The sequence below is a fragment of the Vicugna pacos genome, chromosome 4 (genome assembly GCF_048564905.1).
Source record: "Vicugna pacos chromosome 4, VicPac4, whole genome shotgun sequence".
Taxonomy (NCBI): Eukaryota; Metazoa; Chordata; class Mammalia; order Artiodactyla; family Camelidae; genus Vicugna; species Vicugna pacos.
This window is the reverse complement of record NC_132990.1, coordinates 7,846,658-7,867,076: the sequence shown is the minus strand read 5'-3', so window position 1 is coordinate 7,867,076 and position 20,419 is coordinate 7,846,658. Positions and strand designations below refer to the sequence as shown.

General features: G+C 37.2%; 1 protein-coding gene across 8 annotated transcripts in view; it reads right to left on the bottom strand.

Moving 5' to 3' along the window:
- The window catches only part of KIF27 (kinesin family member 27), a 78,203-nt gene extending 58,014 nt beyond the window's left edge, over positions 1–20,189 (bottom strand). For 4 of the 8 annotated variants that reach the window (XR_012071845.1, XR_012071846.1, XM_072959205.1 and 1 more), the window contains exons 1-5: positions 20,028–20,188; positions 15,245–15,629; positions 9,995–10,195; positions 5,865–6,823; positions 930–1,073 (exon numbers count right to left, since the gene is read on the bottom strand). Coding sequence is in view for 6 of the 8 variants with exons in the window: in XM_072959205.1 (XP_072815306.1) it covers positions 930–1,073; positions 5,865–6,823; positions 9,995–10,195; positions 15,245–15,542 (1,602 nt within the window). In the remaining 2 variants the exon portion in view is untranslated. Of the gene's footprint in view, positions 1–929; positions 1,074–5,864; positions 6,844–9,994; positions 10,196–15,244; positions 15,630–20,027 lie in introns of those variants that run through there. The other 4 variants (XM_072959209.1, XM_072959204.1, XM_072959207.1 and 1 more) reach the window with 4 other exon arrangements.
- Between the last annotated feature and the right edge of the window lie 230 nt (positions 20,190–20,419).

Here is a 20,419-nt window from a genome sequence, read left to right as displayed (position 1 = left end):
AAATATATACTGAATGATTAAATTCATAAAAATTCCAAAAACTAAACCGTAGTGTTCAAGGATACACAGTAAAACAACACAGCAAAGCAAGGAGATGAATTACTATGAAAGGAAGGAGAGCAGCTCTCTCTGAGGAGAAGACACGAAGGACGTCTGAGGGGCTGGCAGTTTGCTATTGCTTGATCTGGCAGTGGTTACCCAGCCGTTCTCTTCGTGATAAATCAACGAACAATACATTTTGTTTTATGTTTTTAAATTATTCAAAATTACAAAATTAAAAAGGGAAAGAAAAATAATGTCAAAATCAAAGCCTAACTCATCCTGGGTCAGATTATTACTCAGGGCGACAGTTACTTCCTGATAGGAAGGAAAGGTTTTAAATGAAATTAACTGTTCTGGGGGTGGGAGCGTTCATACCAGGGAGTATCCTATTTAGGGGCATACCATGTTACACTGCAGGCACATCCATGTTAATAATATGAAAGCTAAGGTAGAGAATTGGAAAGATTTAGCCAAAGTTAAAGAGCAAATTATTGATGGAGTATAAAAGGATAATCTAACAAATTAAAAAGTTTAAATTCTGCATTTACCTTCCAACACTTAACAATATCACATTGTCTATTACCTTGGCGAACAAGGGAAGGGAAGAGTATAAAAAAAAAGATACCATAATATGTTTTGCAAGTTAAGTTCCTGGGTGTTAGGCTTTATGTTTTTGAAATATAAGTCTAACTAACAATAAAAATGTTTTCCCTTTATACCAGTTCAGGGGGAAAACTGCAATAACTCTTTTAGGTGCTTGTGTTGAGAACTCGTCAAATGAAACTGATTTTTGCAAACATTCCCACTTATCATTTAAAACGCTATTCCCTTTAATAAGGTACTCTTGCAACGAAATATATAGAGCAAGGTACATTAAGAGACTCTACCTGCAACCTGTTCACTTTTTGCGCTTCTTTCAAAGATACAACATGTCCTTTGTTTTCCTGCACCATCATTTGCACTTGATTCTTTAGTTCCTTCACCTCCAGGTCCTTCTGATTAAATACTACTTCATCAGCTGCAAGAGCACACTGGGAGGAGGGAAAGAAAGCATAAGAGAATCACCATGGAAAATAAGAAAGCGCACATAATACCACAAAATCTGTGGTTTAATGACAGCTAGGCAATGTCTCTTAAAATTTTCTTATTCTGTTCATTATCAACTTTTCTTCTGGTTTCTTTATAAGAAAGAAACAGCTGAGAGGACCTACAACTGCTATAATGTAATAATCACCACAAAGATAGGAAGATTTTTCGGATTTTTATTTTCTGCATTTTAAAACTGAAACCAGTGATTCAGGTTGTAGAGTACATTCAATAAGATTTTTACAAGTTTGCTAGAATTGCCGTAAGATTTTAACGTGGGTTTTTAAAAATCAAAGAGGTCACATTTTCCCAAACTGACCTATAGAGTTTAAGAATGCATTTGGATATCTAAATAAAGAGTATTTGCTAATTTTGTAAACTTTCACTTTGAAGAGCTATATTTTGAAGCTGTCAGAAAATACAGTTAAACAATTAGTTTTCTTAGTTTCCACTGAATTATTCCTGTTTCCAAATAAACTTGGGATATGCAAATAAATACATTAAAAATAAATTTTCAACTAAATAAACAGAAAATTAGCATTGGCCAAGGGTCTACTTTATGCTAGGATGTGATTTTTAAAGTAATTTTAAAATATTTTAAAATATCTCACTGAATAGACACGATTCCTCTTTCCTGAAGAAGCTACAGCTCAATAAGTTAACAGCTCTTCGTAAGATGACATCAAACTTAAAAATCAAAGAGGTCACATTGGATAAACCAAACTTCTGACATTCAGCTACAGTGTCTGTCTGAATCTGAAACCTGTGCTCTTTCCACTAAGCCACAGGAAAAGACAAAAACACGTAGCTGATTTACACAATAGTGTTTCCTTTACAAACAAGATTTAATTCACAAAAACGAAGTATGTACGTGACTCCCCAGGTGGTGGGAACCTGTGGGCTGAGGCTAGCCTTGATTTTACCACAGTCTCCCCTTAGGGCTTTGGGCAAGATCCTTCTCTTCTCTGCTTAGATCTTCAAATGACCCTGGTCTTTAGAACTCTATGCGTTTATATAACCTATGTGACTCCTCTTTTTAAAATAAGATATAACTGTAATTCACATCAGTTAAGATTCTCTTCTACGGGCAATTAGCTGTCCATCTGAGAAGCTAAAATGTAACTGCTCTCCCAGTGCTGCATATTTAAATATTTTTATATACGCTTGATAAACTAGAGTTTTATTATTTATTATTTATTTAAAAGAGTGTTTATCCGTTGAGTATATTCATGTTTACATAGTGTTCTTGTGTTTAAATTCTGGGGTTAAAAAGCAACAAAGTCCCCTACGAGGTATTTATGAGAGGATGGAACATTCCACTAATTGACAAGTGGTAAAAAACCAAGCTTACAACACTATCTGACAGTATCTGAAAAGGAGAAGACAGTAACTTCAAAATGACACTGCTTCTGTAGCAAAAGTCCAGCTCTTATTCTGCCTGCGAGATGGCCCACAATCTCATCTTGCCGAGGAATTTGTTTTTAAAATACTCACCTGCCTGCCTACTAGGCCCAAAGGAGCAGGGCTGAGCAAAGAGAATGTCCACGCCTCTCAGCACACAGACCCACTGACTCCCTGAGCAGATGAGTTTATCGAGCTGCCTCCACAGAATGCCTGGCACGTGGCCCTACCTACGGCTACTGAGTCCAACCCCTTAGCTACCACCGATGTATAACCTAGGCACAGGCAGGTGAAAAATAAATGAGAGATCACAATAAGCTAACATGTGTAACATGTGTTGTGCCTTCCTACAGCTCAGACATCGTCTCATCACTTCATGGGAACTAACAGTGCTCTAACAGCCTTCACAACAACCCTGCATGGAGCTTATTATTAGTGTTTCCATTTTACAGATGGGGAAACTGAGGCACAGAGAGGTTAAGTATCTATCTAAGGTCAGAGCGCCCATAAGCGGAGGAGCTGGAACTCAAACCTTGGGAGTCTGATACCCGTGTTCTTAACTACTATGATATTCTGTCTCTCACAGGAAAAAAAGAACAGAAAAGAAAATTTTAAAAACAATTTTTTAAAGAGACACATTGGGTAAGGAATGACAGCAATCATTTCTCTATTTGCTGTTCAGTGGTATCCAAAGATGACTGGTCCTGTAAGATTGCAGACCGAAAAAGGGAATTCACTTTTTGAAACTGGGAAACACTGAATGCTATGTTTCTCACTTTGAGACTCATAAGATACACTAATTTCTCAGAAGTCTTGGGATTAAGAAACCTGTTTGCTTTTTGCAACCTGGCATTCCCCCAAAACAATGTGACCGTGGTACCATTTTACCATTTTTCATCAAGGCCGTTACATAATCCAGAGCATGGTTAGTTTCCAACAGATGGAGAGAGGAAGTTACTGCCCACTCACCCCCAAGCAGGTGGGTTTTGGGGGCTTCCAATACCAGCACCTCAGAAGCATGCTTCCTGTCCCCAACTGCCATCAAGTACCTATTACCTGTACTCCCTCTTCTGCCAGTTTCTTACACCAAAAACGAAGGCCCAGGCCTGCTCTATCTAGGAGAAAGGTGGGGCAGAGTTACTGCCTTTAAAAAGATCCATGATTTTTAGAAGTATTATTTTATATGCTTATATTTAAATATCAAAGCTTTGTAATCGAGCAGCAGTTTTCATAGTGTGACCCTCCTGGCATGAACTTTGATCTTTTCAGGGTGTTCGTGAGGTCAAAACTATTTTCCTAGTTATACTAAAATGGTATTTGCCTTTTTCATCATGTTAACATTGGCACTGATGATGCAAAAGCAACGACGGGTGAAACTGCTGGCTCCTAGTATGAATAAGGGAAGTGTCACCAAACTGTACTGCAAGTCACTGCATTCTTCACTGCTGTGCACTCACAATACGAACAAACCAGCAAATGCCAGTTTCACTTAAGAATATCTTGATGAAGTAACAGAAATTATTTTACTGAATCCCAACCCATGCATACTTTTTTTAGTTATTCTATGGGACAAAATGGGAGGTATACATAAAGTAATTCTGCTATATATGAAGAGCGATAGTTGTCTGGGGCAAGAAACTGTATGCAAGTGTTTGAGCTGAACTAGCCACATTTTTCATAGGGTGCTTTTTTCACTTTAAAGAACAACAGACAAACTACGGTTATTCACACTTGCTACGTGACAGAACTGTCAGTTAAAGGAAAACAAATAACCAGTATTTGCTCCAAATGATAAAATTCAAGTTTCATGCAAAAATTAGAACTTTGGAAAACATTTCTGCTACTGTAAACTTGACAGCTTACAATACTTAAAGATTTTGCAGGTGAGATCAGTGGTGCTATAAATAAATGTGATTTTTTGATATTGTATAATGAAATATGTCAACACTTGAATGATCTGCATAACTTAGTAAATAAATATTTTCCAAGTGACCAATGCATCATGATTTAAAATCACATGTGGATAAAAGATCCATTCAAAGTACAAGATAAAAATCAGTGAATTTTAATGTATAAATCTTAATGTAACAGAATGGTTTCAAATCCCATACTGCCAAGTAACCTTTAGGAAATTTCTACTTGTTGAGTTTTGATATAATGTCAAAGAAGAATATCCACAATTATCTGAAAAAGTCATTAAAATATTCCTCCCTTCTAACTACAAATCTAGACAGGGCTGGTTTTCTTCATACACTTCAACTAAAAAAATATATTGCAACAAACTGAATGCTGACAGATACAAAAACCTACCTGCCTTCTATTAAGTCGGACATTAAAAGAGATTTACAAAAATACAAAACAATTCCACTCTTATTAAATTCTTCCAGTTTTAGGAAACAGTTATTTCTCATGAAAAAATACTCTTTATACTAACATGTAATCAGGTTATCATTGTTAGTTCTGAGTGAATTAATAGTTTAAATTTGTTTTAATTCTAATAATGGTAAATATCAGCAGATAAAACCCACATAAACAAAAGCTCTCTAGGGTACTTCAATTTGAAGACTGTAAAGAAAAAGAGAATTGCTATAATAGAGGCTTCTATACATATGAAAAGGTACTGAGGTAAGATTTCTAACTAGAAAGCTTTGTTGTTGTTTCTTATTTTTCTTATTTTTTTTAGAAAGCTTTGTTTTTAACTATGTTTTCCTATTTTTAAAAAATGGTAGGATATCCATTTGCCACCAGATTATAAACTCCATGCAAACAAAACTAGGTATCTTATTCTCCATTACATCCCCAGTGACACATACTCTTCATACAGTAAGTATTTTTTGAATAATGAGTGGGGAAATGTAATCCTTGAGTCAATATACATAACATGTATACATGTACATACCTACATTCCTTAAATATTATAAAATATATGGTTTGTTTTTTGTCTAAAAAAAATCAATACTCCAAACTCAAGGGATGAAGTATGTTTTGCTTTCAAGAATCACTGACCCACAGAGGGATAAAAACTCAATAAAGTATGGCTTAATTTTGTTTCTGAAACTGTCTCTTTTCATCCTGTAAACGAATGACCAGGTCTACAAAAGTCTACTTAATAAACATAACAAAATACATTTAAAGGAGAAAGAAGGACAAGCCAAGACAGGTATGAATTACGAGGAGACAGCAATAGAAAAGGGAAGAGAGAAAGAAAGAGTAAAGGCAAGTGAGATTTTACACATAATCTTTTTTAAGTATTTCTGAAATTCCCAAATGACTCTTACTTGCCCAAATGCATTTAGTCCTTAAACAAGTTACTTACAAAAGCAGTGTCTAAGTACCTGGCATTTCTTAAGCTCTCGCTTCAGCTGGAGAACTGTAATATGCTGCGGTCCTTCCTCCAGGTTTCCTACGCCTTGGCTCCCTCTGAATGAGGTGAGAATCGCCTTCCTGATCTCCTGGGTCGTGTTAAACCACTCCTGCAGTCTGTGTTGCTGCTTCTGGTTCAGTTTCACGGCATCTTTCAGGTCCACCAGGAAGGTAAAGGCTTCCTCTATACAGTTTTGGTAACCCAGACATTCTCCTTGCAGCTGAGCTACTTGCTCCTCAAGAGAATGGATCTTATTTTTATCAGGAGTCTCCTCTTGGTGGGTCTGGCTAGTCTGGCTGCTAACAGACTGCTGGCTTTGCAAAGCTTCTCGAAGCAACTTAATCTCAAATTCCATTTCGTCCATACGGTCTGACTCGGGGCTGAAGTTCAAGGTGGGTTTGTTTCTAATGTTGCGTGCTCTGTTGGCGTATTTGAGAGAATTTAAGGACTCATCGAAATCCGAGGACGATGGGCTGACACAAGTGATCATGAGAGTCTTGGCACTGCCTCCCAGGGAATCTTTCAGAAGCCGGGTAATTTTAGCGTCCCTATATGGAATATGAGAACTCTTCCTGCGTGGGTCCCCAAGAGCGCTTATTACATTTCCTAAAGCCAGCAACCCACTGTTGATTTGAATGGATTCTTTGAACCGTTCGCCAGTATTCCCTGTTTTGGTTACTCTTTCTGACCCAGCCAAATCCACAAAATGGAACTTTGAGACAATATGTCTACGGGAATACCACGATCCATCTTCGGCTGCCTCTATATTTTTCTTCACTTGACAAACACTGATTGTGAAAATTGCATGTGATCTACTGGAGTGCTCGTTCATTTGGGTGGTACCCGTATGCCTGGCTGCATTTCCCATCTCCAGGAGACTCAGCACTTCATCTGCACTCTCCGCCTGGCATTCCTTGGCCCCAACAATCACTTAAAATAGCAACAGCAAGCTTTTAAACCAAGTTTTAATCAAAATCCAGTAGAGTTAAATTAACCACACAATAGTTATCGCTTGCTAAACTGCCCAGCTAAGACAGTCCATTTAAAAAAAGCAACAGCGTTTCAAACAACAGTAAAGTCAGCAACATCATTAAATCATTTTAGATGATCTTCTAACCAGACTATTTTAATAGACAGCACTCATTTTGATGTTTAAATTCTAGAAGATGTAACATACATGCCTTTTCAAACAACCTGGTGTCTTTGGAATCACACATCACTCTCAATTCTTCAAGATGGTTGACAAAAGAAAAACTCTTTATTCTAGTATTTTGATTTGTAGAGTCCAACACATTAATTAAATGAACAGATTAACTAAATATATAACTCAAAAGAATTAGTCAGTAGTAGATTAATTAAAGGAAATTAATTTCTTCTGAGCTTCATTAATATTCAAGCCATCCTGAGGTTTAAGGTTTGTGGTACATAACCAATGATAAATGAAAATGTCAGTATCAAGTTGGTTATTCATTTTAAAAACAGGTTTGCCTTGTATAACATCAGAGTGCAAGGTAAACAATGAGATGGCAATTCAAAAAAAGCAAAAAAAGTTTCTATTTTAATGGCAGAATAGAACCCAAAATAACCTAAGATTACTACCCACATTGTCTATATACAAAAATATTTCAAAAAGGAGTAGGTGGATTTGGGATTTGAATCATAGCAGTCAATCTCCAGAGCCTGTGCTCAAAAATGACAGCGTCATGCTTCCTCTTTAATCTAACCTGTCATGCCACCATGTCTTTGAAAAATAGTCATTCTGCTTGCACTGTTTCCACCATGACACCTTTTTAAACAATCTAGTTCATTTAAAGCTCTAAATACCTGTACTACAGAAAGTGTTAAACTGTCAGCAATTATAAAATATAACAAGGTAATCATAAATCAGAATAAAACTATTGTATAAAATTTTTCTAACGTTAGGCTATAGCTTAATACTATCTATGGTCCTCAAACCCAGCTGCAAATCACTTGGGACCTTTCTAAAACGTGAAGTACCAACATCCATGCCCCATCCTAGACTAATTAATCAGAATCTCTAAAAAGTGGGGCCTGGAAACCAATATTTCTTAAAAAGCTTCCAAGGTGATGTTATTTGTGCAGCACCCAGGTTGGATACCACCCACCACTTGACACAGAAGAATTCAATAAATATGTCAGACAAATGCATTTCTGTTCTGAGTGGGACATTTTATAAGGTATATGGCAATTTGTCTTATGACAGTTTGTTACATCCTACAAAAATTTCTGTAGGACTGCTATCAGCTGTGGAATATTTCCGTCATTATATTTATGAGTATGATAGTGTATACTTCTGCACTATTTTACAATAAGCATATTTTATTTCTGTAACCTTTAGTAAAAGATAAAAACATTTGATAATTACATTTCATAAGATACAGAAGCTCAAAACATCAGTCTGACTTCTGTCCAGAAAAGATAAACTATACTAAATTATTTAATAAGACCATAAACCACATTAGCCTTCTTTCTAAGAAACAAAACAAAACCAGTTTCTTCAAACACCCAGGAATATAGGTATGTATATGTATCACTGAACTATTATGCTGTACACCAGAAATTGACACAACATTGTAAACTGACTATACTTTAATAAAACAAACAAACCAAAACCCCAAACACCGAGGAATACCAGGGCTGCCAGGACAGGGCCTATAAGGAGACAAGCTTTACTGCCCCCTGCAGGCTGCTATTGAGTGAGATAACCATCTTCCTTTCCTAACTGCTAGGAAATGCCCCCAAGGAATCACTCCTCTGGCAGGATCCTTTGTCTCCAGGAAGGTTCTACTAAATGTGTTTTCTAGGAGAAGAGACATCCAAGAACAGTCATTGTTATTAATAATGGTGAAAATCTGAAAACAACCTAAATGTCCAACAATGGACCATCAGCCAAATAAATCATTATAATATATTCAGAAGATAAATTACACAACCGTGAAGAGTCATAAATCTGAAAAATACTTAATGATGTGGAAAATTCTTACAATACAAATATTAAATGAAAAAATAAGATGAAATGCTATAATGAGTTTGCAAGTATATTTTTAAAAAATAGGATGTGCATAGAAAAAGAAATCTGGAAGAAAACACACCAAAATTAGAAGCTGCGATCTCTGTATTCTGAGATTAAAGATGACCTTTAACTTTCTTCCTTAGACTTTAGTATGTTTTCAAAATGTTCTATGTTGAACATATGACCTTTTAAATCAGAAAAGCAGAGTTACTCTTTAAAATACCTGTATTTTGATCTCCCCATTCTAACCTTCTCCCATTGCCAAACAAATGCATATTTAATGAGATTACAAGGTTGATAGCACAGAAAAGCCAGACCTTGAGAAGCACAACAAAGGACAGGTAAAATGTCATTACAAAGGAGAAAACAAAACACATAAACCCTAAATTAACAACAACAACAATAACAAAAAACAAAGAGGAAGTGATAGGTGTGCTGGGACAAAAATCAAAGAGAAAGAGAGAGTTCTGGATCAACTGGAACACCAAAGGGAGAAGCCGTCCCCAATCTCACAGTAACTCTGGGAGGAAAAAAAGTATAAAAGTTAATTTAGCCTATGTCACAATGTCACGATCTTTCTTGAGGACAGCCCAGACTGGCGGATAATTATAGAAAATATAGCTGACCTTTGAACAACATGGGCTGGAGCGAATTTTTTTTCAATAGTAAATACTATAGCATTTACACTACACTACCTGTGGTTGACTGAATCCACCCATGCAGAACCATGGATACAGAAGGCCGACTATAAGTTATACTTGGATTTTTGACTGCGTGGAGGGTTGGTGGCCTGATCTGCCACCACCCCCTTATTCATGTTGTTCAAGGGTCAACTATACTTTGATTTACACCCTAATAAGTCCATCTTCCCAACCAGTCTGAACTTTATTTTTCACCTGGGTGATTAAACTGCTATTGGTAATCAATAAACTACTCAATTTAAAAGTGAAAACAAATTCATTTTACGTCCATGTCTGATTTAAAACAATCTTTGGAATATAACCAGAATCTGAATTAAATCAAATCCTTTTGCTAATGAAGGCTTTCAATTAAGCAAGCTACTTCACCTGTGTTTCCCTTTTCATCTTCTCGGATGTGAAGATCCTTCACAGATGTTTCCAATTCTAGAAGATCTCTTAGGTCTTCCTTGTATACTTCTATATAAGACACTTTCACATTAAAGTCAATGCTAGGATTTTCAGAGATGTTTTGAAATATTTCTTGGATAGCACGAGGAATGATACCCTTTTGACCCTCCACAACTGAAGCTGAAAATTTAGGAAAAAAAGCATATCTGAAACTATAAGAAAAGCTACAATCAATAAATTTACAATCCATAAATTAATTTTCTTAAATTTCTACTTGAAAAAGTTTTAAAACCAAAACTATAAATTCATAGGCAAAAGTTTTCACATGCATGTCCTTACTCAAAATGTATTCATGTGCTCAATAAATATTTATACAGTACCTACTATGTACCGGGCAGTATTCTAGGACCCCCGGAAACATCAGTGAACAAAACGGGGGAAAAAAATCCCTGTCCTTATGGAACTGTACTAGGAGAGACAGACAACAGCAAAAAAAAGAATAACTGGTAAGTGAATTATATGGTACATTAAAATAGTGTTAAGTAAGCTTGCCTGGAGGAAAAAATAGGGCAAGGTAAGGGGGACTGGAAGTGTGACTGTATTTAGGTGGGCAGTGCTCGCAGTTTTAAACAGGAAAGTCATGATGAGCATCAGGAAAAGCTGACGTTTGAGCAGAAACTTGAAAGAGGTGGCAGAGGACCCAGGCTGGTATCTGAGTGTCCCAGACAGACAACAGCAAGTGCAAAGGTGCTAAACTGGTGTGATCCGGAAACAAGGAGGTCATGTGGCTGGAGCAGAGGGAGCAAGGGGAGAGTGACGGGATGAGGTCGGAGAGGTGACAGAAATCAGAGCATGTAGGTCTTGGTAGACCATGATAAACTGCAGGTTTTTTCCTGAGATGAGAGCCATTGGAGCAGAGCAGTAATTTGGGATTTAAAAGAGAACACTCTGGCTGCTAGGTCTTGCTTTGATCACAGAAGGGCAGGGGTACAAGCGGGGAGACCACTTAGGAGACCAGTGCAGTAATCCAGGAGTTAAGGGGGCTGGGGGATGGGATACACGTGACAGAGGCTCACACAAGGGAAACGTGAGAAGTGACCAGATTCCAGATTATATTGAAGAGAAAGCCATTAAGATTCACTGACAGATTGGATGTGGAATGTGGAAGTGATGAGCCAAGGATGACTTCAAGGTTTTGTCTTGAGCCACGGGAGTTGCCATCAACTAACACGGGGAAGAGTGGGTGTTGAGCTGGTTTAAGGGGAAAATGGCAGAGATAATTTTTTGACCTATTAATCTTGAGCTATTTATTTGGGATACAACTGGAAAGGCTGAATAGGCAGTTGGGATATATGAGACCAGAGTTCAAGACAGTGTCTGAACTGGAGGTAAAAAACTGGAAGTCAGCTAGCTACATACAGATGGTATTTAATGTCATGGGGCTGGATGAGATCCATCACTGCCTCCTCTTCTCTGTCATTTCTGTAACTCGGAACACAGATGTAACATTATGAATGCACATAAGACACTCAGATACTGAATGTTCACAGCAGCATTATCCACAATAGCCGAAAGGGGGATACAACTCAAGTGTCCATTAACAAATGAATGGTTAAACAAAATGTGACTTGGACATACAATGGAATATTATTCAGCCATAGAAAGGTATCAAGTTCCAATACATGCTACAACATGGAGGAGACCCCTGGAAACTTTATGCTACATGAAAAAAGCCAGACATGGGAGAACAAATACCTTATGGTTCAACTTCTATGAACATCTAGAAGAGACAAATTCACAATTAAAGAAAGTAAATTAAGAGATTACCAGGGAATGGCAGGAAGGGGAGTTATTGCTTAATGGGTACAAACCTATTTGGGGTGATGAAAAATTTTGGGAAGAGCAGTGATGGCTGCAAAACACTGTGAATGTATTTAATGTCACAGAACTATACTCTTAAAAATGGTTAAAATGGTGAATTTTATATTTACTGCAATAAATGGCTAAAATGCCAAATTTTGTCTTACATTTATTTAACTGCAACTTTTAAAATAGTAAAAAATATTACAAGATGAAATTTAGAGTAAGTAAAAGAATAAATTGGGACTTAAGGGTAAATAAGTTTCTGTAGGCCAATTTAGAAATCTGCCCACCATTTTTAGCACTGCTCCATGGAAAATATAGTCCAAGCTACAAAAAGGTGGCTTATAAATGAACCTTAAAAACAACTTACTTCTCAGTCGAAGATTACAAATGTTTACATTTTTGGCAACAAACACCTTGAAAAGCTGGACCTTATTAAGTTGGACTGCCTTTCACTTAATTTAAGATGCAGGATTGCCATCGTGTGGCAGGTACAGGAAACTGCAGGTTTTTCCAGTGTGAAGGAAAGTGAAGATTTCCTCTTGGAGAACTTCCAGGAACTAGCCAATAGTACTGTCTGTAAACTCCAGTATATATATATATATACTAGATTAGCCAGAATATAAGATTGACCAGAAATAGTTCATTTACTTCCCACTTCAACAGATGAAAACCCACAATAATTCATTCAGAACACATCAGAAAGGTGAACTTCAAATAATACTTACAATATTTATTATAAGTTTCAACATGTATTTTGGTAACCTAAATATCACATTTTCAAAGCCACACTTATATTCCTGAAACAGACTATTTCAGAGAGAAACTGTAAACGTTAACACCTCAACAACCACCATTTAGCTTTATAAACTATTTAAAGAGTATGCAAACAGGAGTTTTTAGAGAAGATTATACCTAGTAAAAGTTGGTAAATCCAAGGTTCTGAAAGGCAGGGAAATGAATATTAGTTTAAATAAGCATCATATTGAAATTAAAGATATTTTCATTCTGCCACAGTGTCTTGTATGGTACCTAGCCACTGCAAATGCTCAATAAATTACTTAATGGAGGAAAAAACATTATTTCCACGGTCAATAATCAGAAAGCAGATGACTGAACCAGAATTAGTGTCCTACAGACAACCTGGAAATCGAAAATACCGTTTTCACAAATACACCAAGGAATGTAACTTCAAACAACAAAGTGCAATTTTTCAATCTATCACATGGCACAAAAAAAAAATTGGGGTTCATGATTTCCAGTAAGTGGCAAGGATATAAGCAAATAAATGGCTTTCATATATTGGTGGTAGGAATATAAAATAGGCATATTTTAGGTATTAAATACATCATTAAATGAACAAATAACAACAACAAAACAAAAACTACACGTGTGAGTCCTTGTAATATGCCTAGAATATGTCTAGAGGACTCTAGAACGTTATTTCCTGGGAATGAGAAGAGCTTTCATTTGCTTAACTTGATTTCTTAAGCATTATTTGCAATTTGTTTTACAATGAATAGTAATCTGTTTAAAAAGTAGAGGAAAAACCATCAAAAACTGTTCCTAATGGTGATCTATTTCTTCTGGCATGAAATATTTTACAGCAGTTAAAATATTTTAGGATTATAGATAACCTGAATAACTTTTTCCCTTAGGGAATTAAAATTGCATTCACGGCCCCTTAAAAAACAATATAGCCATAAATCAGTCACCAAGCTCTGAAAATTTTAAGACTCCTATGAGTAAAAGGAATAAACTGAGTCTTAAAGATCATAAAACACCTGCCAATCAAAAAAAAAAGTTATACTTTTCAAGAAAACCCACAACTTGTAGTAGAAAAACTGAATTTTAAAAATGTTGAGACCCTAAAATAATCTAGTATCTATAGTCTCTTAATACTGTAATAACAGTGATTCTAAAAATCGGGAAGGGAGAGGGGGTACTGGGCACTTACAACCCTCCATTGAATCTTTAGAATAAGATTAGAATAAGGGCTTAGAATAAGGGCTTCCTCAAACCACAGAGCCACCCTCTAACCCTCCCCACCAATCCCTGCATGTAATGAGAGATGTTTCTGAAAGTCACATATTCTATTTCAGAAGCATGAAAGCAGAAAACACAATGAGTCATTACACATACACAGAACACTGATGATAATTTAAATAATAACAAATATGCACAACATTCCAAAATTTGCTTTGAGTAAAAAAAAAAAAAAAAGCAATATAGTAAATGATCTCAACAGAGAACTTGGCTTTCAATCCCAGCTCTGTCAGCAGTCACCTAACTGAGAAAGCCCTTCATTGCTCTGTGGATGGAAATCCTCAATTATAAATGAAGAAAAATGATTTCCAAAGTTCCTTCCAGCTCTAAAGGAAATCCTATGATTCCATCTTTCCAAACTAGAATTATAAGCAAGAGAAAGTACATCTCAAATGCTCAGTTTTTAAAATAGGAATCTGTATGTATGCATGAGGTGCTGGATATGTTAACTACATCTTTCACAGTTTCAGTTTTATCAAATCATTACACTGTACACTTTAAATATTTTACCATTTTATTTGTCAACTATACCTCAATAATGCTTAAAAAATAAAATAGAAATCTCACTAGAAAATTTTTAAGAAACACTTTAAACTACATAATAAAATTCTCCTACTGCCTCTAAGTCCTGGTTGCAAGACTCTTAACATTTACAATATTGAAAGATGCAGAACCTGATCATGTTAACTCATTTTTATTTTAAATTCTATTCAAAATGACAAAGGGTTGCTAGAGGCAGACGTTGGCAGGTAAGGAAATTGGTGAAGGCGGTCTAAAGGTAAAAACTTCCAGTTATCAGATACTTAAGTCCTGGGGATGTAATGTACAGCATGATGACTATAGTTAACAATACTATACTGTATATTTGAAAGCTGCTAAAAGAGTAGAACTTAAAAGTTCTCATCACAAGAAAGAAATGTAGCTATGTGAGATGACTGATGCTAGCTAAACTTACCCTGGTGATCATTTTGCAATATATACATACATCGAATCATGATGTTGTACACCTTGGACTAAGACAATATTACATGTCAGTTACAGCTCAAAAAAACCAGGGGGTGGGGGGGAGACACAAGAAGGGCTGAACACTGAACATTGTCTTAAACTTCTTTCCTCAAGCAAATATAATCATAAATTGTTTAATGGCACTTCCATATTTAAAACCGAACCTTTCAAAGATGATCTTCTGAACACATCTGATTACCCTATTCATTATTTCATTCGGTCAATATGCTGAGCACCTACTATGTGTCAGGCACAGTAGTATTTTAGGTTCTTTCTAGTGTCTCAAATAAAAGTCAAAGAGTATGAGAATCTTACCAACATGGCCTCCTCCAATGGTGTATGTCTTCCCAGATCCAGTTTGTCCATAGGCAAAAACTGTTGCATTATAGCCCTCAATGAGTGACAACACTAGTGGCTTTATACAGGTATTATAAACTTCGTCTTGAGTGGAATTTTTGCCAAAAACAAAATCGAAAGTAAAGATTCTATCTCTCCCAATGATAATTTGTTGGGTGTTTGGAATAGCTCTCACACAAGCTTGATGATTATGAAGAACTTCTTTGCACAGCAGAGGTCTAATTCTTACAGCAACTTTTACTGGTATTTCCTCCATGGCAGCTTAGATTTTACTAAACAGATTTTCTACTTAATATTCAGTATCTAGTGTGAGAAACATCCATTTTATGTAAGATCTGGACCCCTGTGTATCAAAAACAAAACAAAACTTAATTATCAACTCCTCTATCCCAAAAGACTAACCATCTTCTAAAGCAAAGTCAATTAGAGCAGGTTTTGTTCCAATATAAGAGAGCTACAAAGATGAACTCTGTCTTGAAAAAGTATACCTATAATTTACAGATTTGCTGCAAAATAATCTAGAGTACGGGAGCCATGAGTTAGAGTATGGTGAAGCAAAGTTTTAAGTGCATGAAGTTCCATTATGGCATTTCTTCTATAGTGGTAATACATTTCCAGCTCATTCATCTAAATATTGGCTAACTGGGGAGCTAGAAAAAATAAGGCAAGGATATAACTGGGTAATTGTACACATGTACACAAGTACTAAAAATAAAAATAAAATCTTTTTGTCACAAATATTAGAAATCAATTCATGAAAATAGTTTTAAGGATTTCTGTAAGTCAATGTAAATTTAAAATAAAATTTTTATTCAAAAATAATCAAAACTAACAGAAAAACTACTTTTCTACTCCTAAATTATGTTGTACTTATTTCTGAATATCTCTGGTGGAATAAATACATTAAAAATTAAATTGGTAGCTACACTTACAATGAACAACCTGAAAAATAAATGTAAGAAAACAATTTCACTTACAATAACATTAAAAAGAATAAAATACTCAGGAACAAATTTAACAAAAGATGTGTAAAACTTATACTTTGAAAACTACAAAATATTGTTGAAAGTAAGGAAGATCTAAATAAATGGAAAGACACCTAATGTTCATGGAAGACTTAACATATTAAAATGGCGATATTCCCCTAAATTGATCTAAAGATTCAACAGAACACCTTTCAAAATCCCAGCTGACCTCTTTGCAGAACTTGACAAGCTGGCCATAAAACTCATACGGAAATTAAAGGGACATAGAATAGCCAATACAATGCTGAAAAGAACACAGCTGGAGGATAGACTTCCCCAATTTTGAAACTAAGCAACAGTAATCAAGACTGTGGTACTGGCTAGCATAAGACAGACTTAAAGACCAATGGAAAAGAATTGAGAATCCAGAAATAATCCCCCACGTTTATGGGCAACTGATTTTCGACGAGAGTGCCAAGACAAATCAATGGGGGAAAAAAACAGTCTTTTCAACAAATGGTCATGGGACAGCTGGGTATCTACACGCATAAGAGTGAAACTGAACTCTGACCACACATCATAGACAAATTAGACATATTAATTCAAAATGGTTCATAGACCTAAATGTAAGAACTGAAAATATGAAGCTCTTAAAACACGGGAGTAACTTTTTGTAATCTTGGATTTGGCAATGGTTTCTTAGATATGACACCAAAAGCAATAAGCAAAAAGGAAAAATAGATAGAATGGATGTAATCAAATTTAAAAGCCTAGGGCCTCAAAGGACACCATCAAAAAGGTAAAAAGACAACTCACTGAGTGGGAGAAAATATTTGCAAGTTATACATCTAATAAGGATTACTATCTAGAACATATAAAAATCTATTACAACTCAATAGTAAAAAGACAACTCAGTTTAAAAGTGGGCAAAGGATCTGAAAAGACAGTTCTTTAAAGATGATATAAAAATGGCCAATAAGCAAATGCAAAGATGCTCGACATCATTAGCTATGACGCTGTGGGGGAAATGCAATCAAAACCACAATAAGATATCATTTCACACTCACTAACACAGCTATAATCAAAAAGACAGATCATAATTTGTGTTGGCAAGAGTATAGAGGGTAAGGAACCCTCATACACTCCTGAAGGGAATGCAAAATGATGCAGCTGCTTTGGAACAGTCTGGCAGTTCCTCAAAAAGTTAAACACTGAGTTATCATTTAATCCAGCAACCCCATTCTTAAGATGCGGCATCTAAAAAAAAATAACATAAATGAATGTATTTACAAACCAGAAATAGACTCACAAACATAGAAAACAAACTATGGTTACCAAAGGGGTAAGTGGTGGGGCATTGGGATAAGTTAGGAGTTTAGGATTAACAGATACACACTACTATATATAAAACAGATAACAAGGTCCTACTGTATAGCACAGGGAATTATATTCAATATCTTGTAATCACCTATAATGGAAACAATGTGAAAAAGAATATATATGTATGTGTAATTGAATCACTTTGCTGTACACCCAAAGCTAACACAACACTGTAAATCAACTATACGTCAATAAGAAATAAGTAAAATAATATTTTCAGCACTACTTGCAATGGAAATGTTAATTATGGCATACTGAATATTCACTAGCCTTAAAAAAAAAACTCTGCACCAGTACTGTGCATTTATAATTTTGTGAGTAGATAGTCTGAAAAGATTCACAATAACAGAAAAGATTTACATCACACTAGTAAGGGCCCATTGAGAGTGAAAAAATATCAGCTCCCCTGGGCTATGAAATCCCAAAACAGAGCCAGCAAACTATCTTTAATGGCCAACAAAGAGATGTACCTAACCTTGGCAGTTTTAATCATTTTAGTGAAATTCTGCACTGAAAAAGTACTCATAAACATGGCAAATCTTTTCTTGGATTCTAAAGGACTCTACAGTCATTTGGTACCGGAAACTTTTCCAAAGAAATTACAGGGATGCAGTATGACTTGATTCCTCCAGATGTCTCTGAACACCTATATTACAGTTTTTATCATAGAGATTAGTTTAGTTCTTTTTTTAACACCATTGAGGGAGGCAGGGAACTAGGTAATTGAAACTCGGACCTGTTGTCCAGCGACTTCTTTAAAGTTTAAAATTAACCTATAGCTGGCCCTAGAAAATGCTTCCGCTTGAGTAATGGAAAAGGCTATTTTGTGGAAACACAAAGCCCTGACTCAATTTAATATATATAACCACACTGTTCAAGGGTCTTGCTTGCTCAGCCTAGCTTAATCACATTGTTCCAGGGTCCCTAGTTACCTGATCTTATTTTTGCAGAGTGTTTGTTCCACAGAGCAGAACAAACTGGAAAGCAAGCAGGAAAAAACTGCCAAGAAAAAGAAAACAAGAAGCACCAAAGAAGACAGATAAAAGGACCCAGCCGAGACCCCAAAGTAGGGGTTCTTATGTCAAGCCACCTGAGCTCACAGCTCCTCCACTTGAGTGTCTTCAAGAGTCTCTGCCTCTTTTCCTTTTTTGAGCAATAAAGCAGCTTTCCCTTTTTCCCTTTGCCTCTGCTGAGAATTCTTTCTCAACCAGCAAGCAAAGACCCACGCTTTTGGTGGGCTTTCTAACTTGGGACTCTAGCCACTAACACCATCATATTAAAACAAAAGTCATGGTCTATGTTAAACTAAACCTAACTACTCCCAACGAAATTGCTAATAAAAGATGCCAAGTGTAACATGTTTTTACTTTCTTGGTTTTCTTAATAGGAACAATCTGGCTACATAAGCAATTGAAATCCATCTACTCTAATTATTAAAAAGCGACAATAAGCAGATGCCTTGCAAAAAAATTAATATACGAGAATTGAAGCTTAAAAAAAATAGCACTTCTTCAGATTCTGACCAATTACAGCCATCAGATGCAAAAGTCACCAGCAAAGGTAAGGAAGGGTGAAATGTGGCCGGTAATGTTTTGGCATACTCAATGGAGTTTTGAAATCTGAGCAAAGGAAAGAGAAATATTTGACCCTTGATGCCATGTCATTGATCAGAAAGAGGTATTTCCAAATTCCGTTGCTATCCTTGTCTTTTAAAAAGTAGTGATTGTCCAAAAGTTGTGGTTTGTTAGTAATAAATATTCTTGTGAGAAACTTTCTGGCAAATGGATACTGAATCTCATAAGGATCTAGGAAAAGGTCCCAAATGCATAAAGAACTAGATAGAGAAGAAAGCAAGTAAAGAGGGGGAAACAGCAAAGCTTTTAAAACTTGGAGAGGGCGAAGTTTTGTTTGAAATATGTTTCAAAAAAAGAATCTGAGTACTCCTTTCTCAATTATCACTTGCTCTAAGGGAAGGAGGCTTTCAGACTTTTGCAGCGCTTAGAATGCACCAAAGTTTCAACACCCGCAACCGAAAGGAGAGGCCTGCGACAAAACGAAACCCCAAGGAGGGTGGACGGTCCCATCCCTCTTCAGGTCCCGCAACTGGAAGTATGAACACAAGAAATACACAGGATCCGATTCGGTGGGCCTCGGCCTGGATTTCCCGCGCGTCCCTATTCCCCAGGCCCTTCTACCTCGAGGGGCACCAACTTCCCCGCGCCGCTGGCTGGGGGTCCCAGCATCGACCCCAGGCTCCCCCGGGGGCCGTCCTGGGCCTCGCCGGCGTCCCAGCCGCCCCCGGAGCCACGCAGCGGCGGCCGGGCCCCCTCCTCCCACGGCGGGCTTGGGGCAAGGGCGCGGAGGGCGGGGGCGCGGCCGGCCGGCCCACCACTCACTGACTGGTTCGAGGAAGCCCGTCTTCGGCGGCGAGAGCAGCGTAGGACTTCTCGGCTTCGCTTCGCCGCGCCGCTGCTAGAGCAGCCGCCGGCGCCTTTTGTTGTCCCGGGTTCTCCCGGCAACGGGCGAAGCCCGCGGCTGAGGCGTCTGGCCGCTCCCCTGACCCGGCGCCGCCCGGCCCGGCCCGGCCCCGCCCCGCCCCGCCCCGCCCCGCCCCGCCCTGCTAGGCCAGGCCCCGCCCTTCCCGCGAAGCCCCGCCCTGCCCCATCAGGGAGGAGCCTAGAGCCTGCCGCCTGGAGGCCCGCCTCCCAGATTCCCTCCGAAGTAAATACCCAGGGACCCCTCTTAAAGTCCTGAGCCGAAGTAACTCTCCCTGAGTTTGTAAGATGAA